Here is a 15,252-nt window from a genome sequence, read left to right as displayed (position 1 = left end):
TTTAATTAATTGAAAAAAAGCGCATAACTTAACGAATTTCACACGAAACACCCGAATTTTTCCTTAAGTCAGTTGAGCCAAGTAATTTTCAGCAACCGGCAGTATTATGCTTCCATAAGATCTTAGACTTAAATGGGACAAAAATGCATTGTATCTTTATCTGTAGTTTACAGTGTCACAGTTAACCCTTCCATTCAGTAAGATATTTAATTTACGGAGACGTATATCTGTGATGACAGGCAAGGGCGCTTTAATCCACGGTCTTACCCAGGCGTAAGAGTAGGGGTTTCCGCTAAACACGGGTCTCAACTAACTTTGTTTAATAAAATTCTATACCTAGAGCTGCCAGCCATCCTATACTGAAAAATATAACGGTGTGCCTCATTTTGAAACAATGTGTCAACATATGTTGCAGTCGACTATAACGTGGAACTCCTGATACTGCAAAGGGTATGTATCAAACAGCAGACTGACTTGTTTGGCTTTAAGGGTGACATCATACCTCAGTGGGTAGTTCTGAGCCCTGACCACTGGTTGGTAGTTATGGCTAGCCCTGGCCAAGCTCTGCTCACATGTTTTTATAGCTTTGAATCCAGCCCAGCTCTGTGTGAATAGAGATGCCAATTCAAGCTGCGACAGACAGAGGCTCACGAATATAGCGACAATGATTAGTTTGTAGTGTCATTGTGAAATGTTGTAATTTATATAATGTATGTGTATGGTATTGTCTTGATTAGCCTTTCCAGGGTTGTGCGGTTGCATGTCTTCTTTTTGGATGGTGGAAGGAAATGTAAACATTGGTAGAACATGCACTCCACACACAGAGATGGGAATTAAACCAACAGTCCAGAGGGTGTGACTGCAGTGTTTTATATTATATATATATATATATATATATATATATATATATATATATATGTGTGTGTGTGTGTGTGTGTGTATTGAGGAGTATTATGGATCCAATTAGAGAAGCAGATAAAGTTAACAAAAAAACACAGCATTGACGTGATTTATGTTTTATTATTAAAAGGCACAGAATGCAGGCATCATCATTACAGCACTGTTATTCTTTGTGAATGACAGGACCAGGACATTCTGGTATTTGCTCATCTGCCTTTATGGTTCTGTAACATTCCCTGCAGTGAACTAGTGAACTAAAAAAAAAAAAAAAAAAAGTACAATTCTAAAGAAAAACACACCAACTTGAATGATCCTTTATTGCGATGTATTCAGGGAAGATAGTGATTAAAATATTTAAATGATGCATTGTTTATTGCTGAGCACTGTAATACTTCCACCATGGAAATTAAAGACCATTGTGTGGAAGATAAGAATGTCACATATGTAATCCATTATATTAGGGTAATACAAAATTATGCTAAAAGTAACAAACAGGTTTCAAAAGCACAATATTGTAGCTGAAAACTGATCACAGGAATAAGTAAACACTAAAAAAAGAGTGAGGCCGTCATTTGTTTTTGGTAAAAGTCATGTACCAGAGAGGCCAGGCACAATGGTATAAAACACTGACATTTGATGTTTAAAAAACAAAAAATTGCATAATTTCAGAATGACTGCAGCCTCTAATCTAGCCAGGCATGTCAAGTCAATCTCTCCCATCTACTTTGATTTTGGGAACAAAAAAATACAACTTAAAAAGCAGACATTTATATTTTGTCATATGAACTGAAGATTGCGATAAGGTCTAACGCTTTTATTTTTTAATTGATTTCAATGATTGGTTAGTGTTTGGAGCTGCATGCATGAATACTGTGTGAAACTGTAAAGAAGCTGTCAAGTGAAATGGACCTGATAGCAAAACTCCAATGGACTGCTGGCACATAATTGCACTTTAATAGATTCACAAATATCACAAGAGCTGCCAGTGTTTTGCACTTAATCATGAGCTGAATACTGACACTGACCATACTGCCTATGACGTCAGAAAGGGACCATGCAGCCGAGAAACGAACACTTTATCAAAACAGGAGAAAGCGAGTGAGCTGCCATTGATTGCAATGTTAAAATGTAAAAATAAACTCCCAGGACCAGCTAGCGTTCAGCTGAGGACACAAAAAATGTCCTCAAAAGCTATGAATTAGGCAACAGGTCTTTGCTCTTGTGAGGTAGCGCAGTTGGTAAATGATTTGCACTGTAAATATGATCAAGAATAATTCCCATGTTCATGTATAAAAATACAATACAGTATCTTTTCCATTACAATGAAAGGAAATGTGCCTTTCACAATATACAGCCATGTATTGTCAGACCTCTGTGCCATCATTCAGGTTGTTGTGAAGTTTGACCTCCAAGTTGACCTGCTTGACCTTGACACTGTTGACTTTGCAAGCCTCCTGATTTTTATTGAGGATGTTGACATTTGTCACAGTGCAGTGTTTGTTGTTGAAGTTCTTCTGTTCTTTTGCATTCGCTGGGAAAACCACTACTTTGGTGTTTAGAGGGTACTCCTTTGCCCCGTTCTTTAGTGACAGCTTCTTCCCTTTCCGGCGACATTTCCTTAAGAGGAAGCAGGAAGCCAGACAGACAAGAAGAAGCAGGGAAGCAGCTGCCAACCCACCAGTAAGGGAACCATCAGCTTGAGGGCTGAAGGTTACAGACGGCTGCACCTCCAACCGCAGTGTCTTCATGTTTGTGCCATTCTTCACTTGGTCACCCTCATTGTCATAAATAAGTGACTCATCCAGGGTCAGCCGCCCCGTCCTGTCCACCAAATCTCTGCGATCCCTTCTCATTAGGTAAGTCAGCGAACGTTGCATTCTTGGACCAGAGATGGACTCTGGGCCAATCACATAGATTACCTGCAGGTACCACTGATGTCCTGCTTCCACCTGTATCACAGTGAATACATTAAGGTAGGTAGTGAAAATGCTGTCAAGACCTGTGAGGATGACATACAACAATGAGTGCATCACTGACCTTGTAAAGCGCGTCCACCTTCACTGTGAATCCATCCACACCTGGCATTAGCGTCATGGGATGCAGTTCAGGAATGTCAGAGGCAAAGCTGGCTTCGAATGGGACGTCGTGGAAATACCGGTCACACACCTCTGGCTGTTTTCGGTCCTACAGTTAAGAAATTGGAATACTATGACAATTGCATTAAACTTTAAAAAATTTAAGGCATCATAGCGAGTTAGTATTTGAAGTTGGGCTAAGGACGCTATTTTTCGTCTGTGCTTCTGTTTGTAACACTCACAGAAAGTCCTGGGACGCTTGCTAAATTCAGCAAAAATACTGCTAATTTATTGAGTTCGTAACAAAAAAATATGCATTTACAAAAAATATATATCACATAAGAAATAACCAGTAGTTTTAAGTAAACATTCATTTCAAATAGTAATAAACAAACAAATTGTAGTTCTAAACGAGCTGTTCTTAGTTAAAAGTTCTTTGACAAGCAGTTTCTTTGGGTGTTTTTTAATTAGTGACACCTTTGCATTAACATGAAACACTATTTGTGTTTACTATCCCTTTGGGGGCCAATGACTATGACTGCAATTATTAGCAAATTGGCAAGAACAGAACTGAATGAGTCAGAATAATTATGACAATAAAAAGAACAAGTCTGTCAAGAAGATATCTCAGATGATATACATACCTTGTCAGTGGACATTTGTCACGAAATCAATAAATTAGCAATATTTTTACAGAATTAATTGAACAATCGAAGACTTTCTGTGAACACTGTATATAATGTAATGGCATCGGGACGCACCAGCAGCAGGAATCTGTGTTTGAGGTGTTTGTTTGGCTGAATGCAGCCATATTGCGGGCCCTCATTGTACAACGTGCCAGTGGGGTCAAAGTAGGGCACATATCCATCCCTTCCAGTGCATAAGTAGACCTTTTCCAGCTGGAGTTTGTAGGCTGCATTCAGGTTCTGCTCTGGGTTCCAGAGCACCCGGCCATAGAGCGTCTGGCCTGAGAGAAGAAAAGTTAATCACAAAGTTAACAGAAAAATATGCCCCTTACCCCAAGATGCTACTAAATGCCTCGTGAACCTTGGAGTAATAGTGTTTTCTGCTACATATGAGGACACGCTTCTTTATACTGTTGATTACCCATGGAGAAGGCTCCTTTATAATCCATCTCAGCCATGGACACATCCGACTTGGCAGGATCCATCATGAAAATCTTCTCATTGTTGCACAATTGAAACTCAGTGTTTAGAGAGTAGACAACAGGAACTGGACGGTTGGTCTGCTGGAAGGCGATAGGAACGAGGAACCTGCAAAAGAAGCAGCTTTATGACATCAGCTTCTTTCGGTCATGGAGAACATTCGGCTGTCTCAATGGACGCCCGTGAAAAACACTGCCTGAATGCATCCTTATTGGGCTTGGCAGCTTTCCTTATCGCTGGTGTCCACCAGCAAGTCCTTGGGTTCCCACATGACAGACTCTTGGCAGCCGTTTCAACGTCTGAGCCCTTAAACTAGGTCTATTGAGACTCAATGTTGCCGGCCCCACTTAGTACGCAGTAAAAGGTTTCTGGAGGTGTGAGCTGAATTAATCTAGCATAGTAGCTTTTGCCAGACATTCCAAGCAAACCCTAATTGCTCATCTGGGTTGTCAAGGCCCGTCTGACCTCCTCCTTATTCACCGAATCCAACTCACCACAAAGTGGCAACTGGTTAACAGCCCTAGCCTCTCTCATCACCCCAGTGTCCAAATAACACAACCATAAAGTCAAGGTGATCTGGTACCATGTACCCTTATGAGCATCCTTATGTTCAAATACAGTGCTTGTTATGGACAATCAGTGCAGCCATCTTGTGTGCTCAACACCAGTAAGGCGAAAGGTGAGGGTCATGTGTAATGCCATTTGGGTAAGGTGGTCAGTGTAGGGGAATAAAACTGGTTATACACCAATTGTAAGACACACACCACTAATGTCAAAAAGTATACAATTAATCTAAATAACATTTTTCCTAGAGGATCCATTCTTTAAAAGGATCTCATTTACAGTGAGCCTGCACTGGAGTGACATACTTTTCTGGGGCGTGTGCTGTGCAGGACAGGGGCTTGTCTCCTGGGTCGATCCACGGCTGAGTGGGCTGCACAGTGCAGGGTATGAGAAAGGCCGTGTATTCTCCAGAGTAATCCTTCCTGAGTCACACCACAAGAAAAACACCAGGACCATGTGAAACGACAAGGTCTCATGACAGGTGCTGACATGTCTGAAGCTCTATGACCTAGGAATCCTTGCTGACCTGCTGTAGGAACTGGTGGCCCTCCATAGCTGGTAAGGTGAGTCAAAGGTCTGAGCACTCCATAGCAGCTGCAGGTCAAAGTCCATACCCCCCAGGGGCTCAGGAGCCATGAGCTGTGACTTATGACCAGGGAGAGTGTGGTGCTCCAGGACAAAGTGACCTGGAAAATGCAGTAGGATAAAACACAGTATGCAATTCAGTGTGCTCATGCAGTTCATTCAGCCTCAGCAGAAATGAGTTTTTCAGGTCACCTCTGAATTTGGCATGAGTTTTAAACTCAATCACCAGACGTCCATCCTCTCTAATGTAGATCCTGAGAATCTGCAGTCTGGCAGACAACACGCTGTCGGTCTGAATTCCTGACAAGACAGTGGGAGAATAGGTTTATGGACACATTTGCGCTATTTGTTAGCGATAAGCAGAGCTGTAATTAGTAGTTATGTAGCTGTAGTTATGGTAAGTCAATTAGGAAAATGCTTACTGTAAATCTGAGCAAGAAGAAAAGGTCTGTAGAGTTTACAAATCTCAATAACATTTCTAGGCCCGTGAATGTGTTTACCTGTCCTCCAAAGTATAGTATCATAAAAGAAGGAAAACTCCATTTCAGTGTGATGCTCCAGCGAGGCCCAGCCCCTCGGGGCCGTCACATAGATGTAGGACACATAAAGCGGCACTTGCACTGTAAGGAAGGACTGGGTCGAGTCCCTCACCTGTCACAGCACACAAAGACGGAAGGTTCAAATGTGTACATGTGACCCTATTTGACCTGAGGTGGAGTCAGAGACACACCTGAAAGTCAGCCGTGACCGTGCCCCCACAGACGTCGATCAGTTCCGTCATGTCATAGTATGCCTCGAAAGTCCAGATGCAGCTCTTCAGATTGAGGTGTTTGTACAGCTGAATGGTCTTAGACTCTCTGATATCTGGGTTAAACTGGTAAGGCCGGTCGTAGCCAGGACCCAGGGAAATGCTGTCATAGGCCACGTCCTCCAGGAAGCCTGCCTCTGACATAGAAACAGGGAATCCCACACATTAAGAAAATGCCTTGTAGTAGATAAGCGGGGTGGGCAATAGATGGATGGACAGCGAACTTAATCATTCTGTAAAAAAATATTTGCATAGCAAATTCAGATACTAATACTGTCTAGTTTGTTGTCCATAAAAATTCATTTGAATTATTTTTTCGCAAATGGCTTTAATAAAAGATAATTTAATCTAAAAAGTATCACTGTTGCTAAATGGTCTTTACTTCCAAATGTAACACATTCTGACATCAAAAGATGCACTCAACCCTACTATGGTGGAAATTTCAGGTCCAGAAAGTAAAAATCCACACCATGATTTTGTTTCAGCTAAAAAGTTGAGTACTCTATGACTCTTGATACTCAACTGGTTGGTTGAAACAAAATCCTAGCCAGGATTTTTTCTTTCTGGACCAGAAGCTTTCACATCTGACCCTCCTTACCCGAGATACCCTCAAGATCTTTGAGAGTAACAAGGTTGGAGCAGATGTGCTGGTGACGGTAGATAGACTCAGAGAGAAGGAAGTGTAGGTTGTGAAGGGGCAAAGTTGACACCAAGGGGAACATGCCATCCTGATGAGGGATCTGCACTGTAATGTGAATCCTGCAACGTAAACATTATTTGCATTAATTGTAACTAGTTTCCTCATTTCTGCAATGTTTACAGTATACTGCGCATATCCATTTACGTTGAAAAGGTAAAAAATGTCACTAATTTAATACAAAGCGGCAGCCAGTTCTGCTGCTTTCCCTACCCTTTTCTCAGAGGCTTAGCACGGTCTAGTTAACAACCCTACCCTACAGCTGAAAAGGTTCATACCCGTCAGGTCAGACCGCGCTCACCTGTTCGGATGCTCCTTGTGCTTGACGTCCAGATACTTGAGAGTAGCAACGAATGACTGAGCCTGGAAGCCACGAGCAGTTCCTGTGGTGACTGGCGTGTGACAGATGGAGCCTTCGGTGCTGATAATGACGATGTTACTCCTGAGTGGTGTGCCCAGGTGTCCGGCCTTGTCCCGGGCTTGGGCCACGCAGCGCACGTGGAAGCGGCGGCTGAAGTAAATGCTGTCCAGCACCTACCCACAGAACCCACACATCAAAGAACGCACCATTGTGTTAAACACTGAGGGGGCGACCAAGCTGCATGCCACAGCTGCTTAGGTCTCAGTATTTACCAACTAAATGGGAGAAAGAACTATGGCTTGTCCCACCTTGTGGTTGACACTCGTAAAAGGGGTGTTGTCAGTCACTGTTTCGAATGGTGATCTCGCACCATTGGCATCTGTTGGGGCGGCAACTTCCCAGCTGAAGTGGATAGAGGACTGATTGATGCCTGCTTCCTCACAGCGCTCCCTCATCACAAAGTATTTTGGATAGTGAGGGTCACATGGGGTCACACATATGAGGGGGTATCCCGGGGAGGGGGACTTCTTGTTCTCCTCTTTTGAAACCTCTTGGACATAGTCATAATCAGATAGAGACACCACCTGCAGGAGGATTGAAGTATCATTTAAATAGTGCACCTCTCTATGACCAAACTGCTGTTTCATTTACAGATCTAAATACCAAAGCAAATCACACTCTTACGATTGGTGGCGCAGGAAGGATAAGGCTTCCTGCAGCCTCCTGGTCCAAAACAGTAACTGTTGCCACGGTGATCTCTCCAAGTACCGCCTCTACAGGATCATCAGGGCCAAGGACCACCGAGAAAGATTCATGCCATTCACGGTCCTCACTGGACAAGATCTCAACTTTGAAAAGAACGTGGTCCATACCTTCAAAAGAGAAGATGGCATAGTTTTGAAACATATTGCTAAACGTAGAATACTTTACACAACAAAGATTTTGTGAGCATTCAGCATAGAGAACAATAATAGATAATAAAGACAAAGAAACTAGGAGAAAAAGATCAGCCAAGAACCGTTGTTGGGAACTGACCAGGGTTGAACTTGAGCACCCTGCTCTTGGGGTTATAGTCCACACCCGACTGGGCCGAACCATCTCTGGTACTGCAGCGGACCTTTGATAAACGGTTCTGATCTCCTTTCCGGATGACCTTGATGGCCACCACCTCAATACCATCCAGGCCTGGAGGTTCCCGAACTTGATATGTTGCCTCCTCAAATTCAATAGTTGGGGCTGTGAAGGACAATTTGGTACATTAAAGGAATCACTGGGATATGCAGTGTGTTCCACGTTACACACAACCTTTGTTCCTCGTTCTGAGTTTGAAAGCAAGTTACGTGTTCTTCCCATGTCGTGTTTCCTGCTGTAGTCCAAAGTAGTCACATGCAGTTAGAAAATTGGTGAGTCTAAATTGCCCACAATATGTACAGGGTACACCTCAACCTGTGCCCTACGCTGCCTCAGTGTGAAGACACTGAGTCTTTCCTCACCATCCTCATCATTGGTGATGGTGACAGTGGCAACATCACGAATCCCCACCATGGCTCCAGTCCAGTGGTCACCCTGTGGACTCCCCAGATGCACCTGGAACTCCTCTTCAGGTTCAAAAACAGAGTCATCATTGATCTGGACAGTGCAGTTCTTCACCTGAAATAAACAAACATAGACCCTCACCACCCATAATCTTTCCACGAATTTACCACAGGCTACAAGCATCGTTGAAGCTTGGTTAATGTTTCTCAGAAATACACTTTTCTTTGTTTTTTCCCTTCACTGCCCTACAAGCAGGTTTATTTTGATGAATACCTGTAAAAAGTACAATGTACTTGTCAATCACATTTCAATAAGCCATGAGATCCGAAGAGCTGCACCTTCTCTCCCTCATGAAAGATGATTCTAGAACTGTCAGTGTTTGTCCTCTCTTCAAAGTCGTCCATAACCATGGCAGACATTGTCCTGGTGTAACATCTCACTGAGGATTTGAGGGTCAGATCTCCAGTGCGGATGATAGGAATGTGCAGGATGCCATCTTTCTCTTTCACAGTGTACTCACTCTTCTCAAGCTGCATCTGGGGAACTGAGAAGAGATACATACGAGATCAACATCTGCTTCGTGTCTTAATCAGAGAGCCAAAATCAAGTTCTTAACAGAAGGCTGTTGATGCAGGTCCATGGGGCATTGTCACTTACTGTCTTGGACAGTGTCTTCAATGATGACAGATGCCTCAAAAGGTTCCGTGAGCACAGCCCCCTGTGCTGAGCTAAGAAACACCACAAACGACTCAGACCCTTCGATGGCTGGATTCTGAACGTCATCCATTATCGACAAACTACAGGTCTGTGGAAAATGTACAAGAATGAGGAAAGATAACGCAAGATGTCATTCAAGAGTCTCAGCTCAAACAGTGTAATGTAGAACATGAAAGCTACTAGAACCCTATCAAAGTGTTCTAGGCTTTTCCCAAAAATCTGAATGCAAACCTCTTCTGTCTTCCCAGGTTTGAACTCAATCTTCTTGGAGCTGGGGATGTAGTCTACACCAGGAGTGGCAGAGGGAGGCTTCGAGGGTCGAGTGGCACACCACACAGAGACCAAAGACGACAGGTCACTGCCATGCCTGTGAACAGGGATCTCAATGGTGCCTGAGAACAGAAGATCAAAAGACTGTATTCAGACAACTGCATCTGGCTAAAAGTAAAAAAAACATGGATGCTATAGTTCTGTAAACACTCACCTGCATCCTCACTGAACGTAAAAGTGGAATTGCCCAGGAAGACCTTGGATGCATCATTAGGTCCATCAATCACCACTTTAGCTACACTGACATGCCCAATTCGTGCATTGTCAGAAGGGTCAGACAAAACCAGCTCAAACTCCTCAGACAGCTCATACTCGCTGTCATCGATCAGCCTGACATCACACGAAGACATGCTGACCCCGGGTCCAAAGATGACCCGGTTGTCCCTGCTCATCCCACGAGACTTGAAGTCTGAGCCTGATTCTAGAGCGTGGAGACTGCTGCCTTGGGCAGATTTAGAGACCGAGTAGCACAGGGCAGACGCTGTGCTGCTGGTGTCACCTGCGGGTCCAAGGCACACGTTTAAGACATGGAGTCAGCAAACACGCAGCGATAAGCGCTGAAAAGACACTGTACATTCATAAGTGGCTATCTGATGCAGCATACAAAAATGACCAAACAATAGTTTGTTGTTTAATCGACTAAGCATGCAGAAAAACAATAACACACCACCATTTTTCCAAAATGAACAGCTTCTATGGATGGATGGATGGACGGACGACCATCTTTTATTTTAAAGATATTGCTGCAAATATTTAGTATTAAAGAAAACTGTTCTGGAATCCTGGACAAAAGCACCATCACCTGAAATAGCATCTTTTCAGTTCCATTATCATTACAATAATTTTTCTAGCCTCAGATTACAGACGTAAAGGTTACTGTAAATATCTTTGCTTTAACCACCTCAGATGGTAGCGGCTCATCTAACCTGAGCTTCTGACACTAACCTTTCCGCTCAATGGGGATAAGTGCCAAACCGGCGCTCTCATTGACATGATGGATCTTCTTGTCAAACTGCAGCGTGGGCTCATCCTCTGTGTCGTTAATGTGGACTTTGATGCGGGTCACTGGGCCCAGCAGGGCGTATGCAGGCATGCTTAGCTCAACACTGAACATCTCGATGTTCTCAAATACTTGGTCATCATTTATCACGATACTGCACAGCTTTGTGTCCTCTTTCTCATCAAATTGCACCTGAAGGCAAAAAAAGAATGTTTCAATATTTCAGTTTTCTAATTTAATGATGTATAATACAAACAAAATGAAAGTATTCATGTGTTTTTTAACATGTTAATTCTGAATGCCATAACTGAACATCTATTACACCATTACATCTAAGCTAACAGTATTTTACCCTAAATGCAAAAATGGAATCTAATCTTCTGATTTTCAGGGTCTCTAATATAAATACTACTGTTATCCTTTCAGTTATACATGTTATTTGACCTGATTCGGTTTTTCAAACCAGACTAGTATGGGTATAATGGTATACAGAATTGGGTTCACGGTTCGATGCAATTTCAGGAAAACAATATTTGTTTGGAAATTATTATTATAAAACAAACAATTTGGAAACAATGCAGCTGGCAACATGTATCAGTAACAAAACCTAAGAGATTTGAGATCTGGATTTATTTGCACATTGTAAAAATAAATATGTAAAATAAATTAAAAATACAACATTATTACTGTGATGCCCGGCTCGTCCGCTCCTCGTGTGTGCCACACCCTCCGTTGCCTTTGGCTTACTCACTGGGGGCTCTTTACGTGGCAGAAATGTAAAGCGCATTGAGACAATGTAATGTTGTGATAATGCGCTATATAAATAAAATTGCATTACATTGCATTACCCACGTGTACTTTCCTGATCGTCTCCATCTGTGTCCGCTTACTTTGATTAGTCCCATCCTATGCAAGTCCTGGTTTTACCTGTTGCCCTGGTCCGTCATTCTGTCACGATCGAGGGTTGAGCAGACAGGCGATCGTGTGGGCAGGCGTGCGAAGAACAGGCAAACGAGTCCAAATCGGGGCAATACTCGGGGTTTAATAGGGGAATCGGGTCTTGGGAACACTGACAGGTACGATCCACAGCAGAACCACAATGACGGACAAGGGCAACAGGTAAGACCAGGACTTAAATAGGATGGGACTAATCAAAGTAAGCGGACAAAGCTGGAGACGATCAGGGAAGCACACGTGGGTAAGCAGGGGGCGTGGTACACACGAGGAGCGGACGAGCCGGGCATCACAATTACAATCATCGCGTGTTCTTTACTACAGAATATAGTCACACATCTGTAGCAATAAACACCCCTGTAGCCATAAATATTTTCTTAGCCTGGTCTGAATATCCTTGAAAAAGCACCTTATGTCAAGCAAATGTCACCGTCGCAGTCAGGTTCTCAGTGACAGCATTAAATCACGAGAGTATTGTTAGAGTTGTGGCGCACTTCCATCATCTTACTGGTTTGGTATAAGGTAGCCAGGATAGCCATCTTAAATCTATTTTTTTCTCATCTTGATGTTCCAATAAAATCAACCGTGTTTAATATTATCATTGGTTTTTAATCTTGTCTCATGCAAATAGTAACACAGACATTGTTAACAACTAAAAACTAACTACACCAAACAGGAAGCAGCAAAATGGGTACAAATTACTGCATTCCGAAGTACAAGGAAAATAATTGAAAGTTGAATTGAGACTGAATAACATAGAAATAAAATACAGAAGATAATGAAATTTATACATTAAATAAAATCCATTCACGCAACCAGGGTAGGTCTACATTGGTCTACATTCTGCGATGTCTGCAGTGTCCATCCACCATCCAACCATCTATCTATCTTCAACACACAACAGCAGCTGTGGCCAAAAGCCGTTTCTGTTTCCGTTCCACTGTTCAACAGTTTTTCCCTTCCTGTAAATTTCCACCAGGGAAATAATCAGGGAAGGAATCTAGTTTGCATTCTTGCGCATAGGGACCCTGCAAGATCCCCAGTTTTTGCAAAATCATAGACTATGACAAAAAGACTCTGCAACTAATGACACACAGTCTTTAAATGTGAGACTGTTGGACTTTACTCTATAAAAAATCTTTTCAAAGTCTTCTAGTGCATAGGGATGTAACAATATTGACCATATCGCGCTATCGCGGTAATAAAAGTGTCTCGATATCGTCGTGGTCATGTTACGATATTAAAACGCCAGTTATCCTTAAAAAAAAAAAAAAAATAGGCAGGTTTCTGCGGAATAACGCATTGTAAACTACATAACCCATGATCCGTTGCGCTACGGCATTCGCTGTTGAGCCAATAGTAGTTTACGCTGCCCGCACAACAAACAAGCATGGCGGATAGCGGCGAATACAGCATGGCTCATGTTGATACTTCTGAAAACGCCCCCGAAATTGAGATTGTGCAAGCCCCTGCAGCATTCAAGTCCGAAGTATGGAAGCATTTCGGCTTCGCTATGTCAACAAACGCTAAAGGACAGAGGGTGTTTTCAGTAAGCTTTTTCACTATTTTATTTAAGTTATGTTCATAGATACTTGATTGTTTCAACAAGCTGTTTTTATTTGCCTAGCACATATGATAGATTAAACCTGGCTTAACTTGATCTTTCTTTGCAGTTCCCTGTTGGGAATTCCTTTCTTTGGAATTGTTTCTTTGTTGTTTACAGTTGTTTGAGAGAACATTGCACATGAGAAGAAGAATCAGTTGTTGAAGAATCACTGTATCATACGGGGTATATTAATGCTCCTTGAATTTGCATTTTAAAAGCATTAAGGGATCAGCATATGTTGTCATGATCCTTAAATATACGAATAAATGTCCTGGTGACTGGCAAAAGCAGTTAAATTTTTTTTTGTTGGTTATTTTCATTCTTAACACAATTTTGGGAACTATTTTACAATACCGTGAGCCTCTCCACAATATCGCAATAAATATCGTATCGTGAGATCAATATCGAAATTGTATCGTATCGTGACATTTTAATATCGTTACATCCCTACTAGTGCACTGTTTTTCAACCCACTCCTTGGGATCCACCAGACGGTCCACGTCTTGCTCAATCCCAATTCCCAGCACATTTGTGCCAGGTATTTAGAGTCCTTGATTGGCTACGAGCTGGGAGGGAGCAAATACATGGACCGCTGGGGGTCCTGGAGGACCAGGTTGAGAAACACTGTTCTAGTGTATGGTTAGCATTAGGTGCTAACTTGCAGAGGCTCTTTCTGCTGTGTTCCAATCATACACGCGCTCGGATGATGTCATCTCAAATGAGTTAGAACATTGGATGTGTTTGCTGAAACAGCCTGGTCTTAAAACTGGTCTCTCATAGTAGTTGGTGTAATTTATCGCAAAACCAAAATGTTCAGAAACTGCCAATTATGACTGATTGTAACCAGCATTAGCTGTAACCAATATCACAGCCACAATTAGCATATTTTTTTCCCATGTTGAAAATATATTTATAGATTTTGGTTCCACCCATGTGAATAAAATTGTTCTTTGTTTCACTGTATGCTATGTACTGTAACTGAAAGCACCATTACAGCCCAACAAAGTAGAAATATCCTTCCTGAAAGCAGTTCCTCCTGACACCTGCACCTATGAATATATTTGGTCACCACTGCAACAATCGCTGAGTTATTGGGATGCTAGTAACCTACCTGACCAGCATACTCCACATAGTCCTGCTGTCCCGGCCGGGAAGCTGTGCTGGATGTGGAGGTGGCTGTCCCCTGCTCGGTCCGGCACAGCACGATGGAGTACTGGTTCAAATTTCCAGTCCTCTTGACCGTCACAGCCACGGTCCCAGCCTGCTCGCTCACATTGTAACTGAACACACACAGTGATCCATTGGGAAATGTCATTAACACCACTCAATCCCAAAGAATGTACAGTGTTACTCTCAATAAACTTGATACATTTTTAATGCTATATTTCTGGTATTGTATTTATGGGGAACTATTTGTGAATGTCTGAGGTTTAATGCTTTTTCATCTAAACAGAAATAAAGTACTGAGCCACAAACCTTGCATGTTCAAAGCTGATGAGAGACCACTGGATGTGGAACACATTGTCAGTGACCACATTGGGTTTACTGTCTTTGACCAGGAACTTGAAGTTGTCCATGGTCTCTTGGATTCGTTCCTCATTGAGGACATACCGGAGTAAGCCCAAGTTTATATCAGCTGAGTGGACAAAAACAATAAATAATTATATATATATATATATATATATATATATATATATATATATATATATATATATATATATATATATACATACATACATACATACATATATATATATATATATATACATACATACATACATACATACATATATATATATACATACATATATATACATACATATATATATATACATACATACACACACACACACACACATATATATACAATAAATGTTGATAAATCTCACAGATTTTAAATGCGATTATGCATGCACGGCACCCTCAGTGAACCATATGTAGGCATATAACTTC

General features: G+C 42.0%; 1 protein-coding gene across 2 annotated transcripts in view; it reads right to left on the bottom strand.

The window, feature by feature from the left end:
• Positions 1 to 1,000: 1,000 nt before the first annotated feature.
• fras1 (Fraser extracellular matrix complex subunit 1) overlaps positions 1,001 to 15,252 on the bottom strand; it is a 60,164-nt gene continuing 45,912 nt past the window's right edge. For both annotated transcript variants that reach the window (XM_048997929.1, XM_048997937.1), the window contains 22 exons: positions 14,776 to 14,935; positions 14,411 to 14,579; positions 10,685 to 10,931; positions 9,894 to 10,238; positions 9,641 to 9,801; positions 9,350 to 9,497; positions 9,031 to 9,236; positions 8,650 to 8,806; positions 8,192 to 8,392; positions 7,841 to 8,028; positions 7,465 to 7,740; positions 7,097 to 7,329; positions 6,697 to 6,857; positions 6,021 to 6,235; positions 5,791 to 5,941; positions 5,483 to 5,590; positions 5,232 to 5,391; positions 5,011 to 5,127; positions 4,083 to 4,249; positions 3,737 to 3,942; positions 2,938 to 3,084; positions 1,001 to 2,849 (listed from right to left, as the gene is read on the bottom strand). In XM_048997929.1, coding sequence (XP_048853886.1) covers positions 2,265 to 2,849; positions 2,938 to 3,084; positions 3,737 to 3,942; positions 4,083 to 4,249; positions 5,011 to 5,127; positions 5,232 to 5,391; positions 5,483 to 5,590; positions 5,791 to 5,941; positions 6,021 to 6,235; positions 6,697 to 6,857; positions 7,097 to 7,329; positions 7,465 to 7,740; positions 7,841 to 8,028; positions 8,192 to 8,392; positions 8,650 to 8,806; positions 9,031 to 9,236; positions 9,350 to 9,497; positions 9,641 to 9,801; positions 9,894 to 10,238; positions 10,685 to 10,931; positions 14,411 to 14,579; positions 14,776 to 14,935 — 4,508 coding nt within the window. In that variant the 3' untranslated portion in view covers positions 1,001 to 2,264. The remainder of the gene's footprint in view (positions 2,850 to 2,937; positions 3,085 to 3,736; positions 3,943 to 4,082; positions 4,250 to 5,010; positions 5,128 to 5,231; positions 5,392 to 5,482; positions 5,591 to 5,790; positions 5,942 to 6,020; positions 6,236 to 6,696; positions 6,858 to 7,096; positions 7,330 to 7,464; positions 7,741 to 7,840; positions 8,029 to 8,191; positions 8,393 to 8,649; positions 8,807 to 9,030; positions 9,237 to 9,349; positions 9,498 to 9,640; positions 9,802 to 9,893; positions 10,239 to 10,684; positions 10,932 to 14,410; positions 14,580 to 14,775; positions 14,936 to 15,252) is intronic.

The sequence above is a fragment of the Brienomyrus brachyistius genome, chromosome 2 (assembly GCF_023856365.1).
Source record: "Brienomyrus brachyistius isolate T26 chromosome 2, BBRACH_0.4, whole genome shotgun sequence".
Taxonomy (NCBI): domain Eukaryota; kingdom Metazoa; phylum Chordata; class Actinopteri; order Osteoglossiformes; family Mormyridae; genus Brienomyrus; species Brienomyrus brachyistius.
This window is presented reverse-complemented; position numbering and strand designations above follow the sequence as displayed.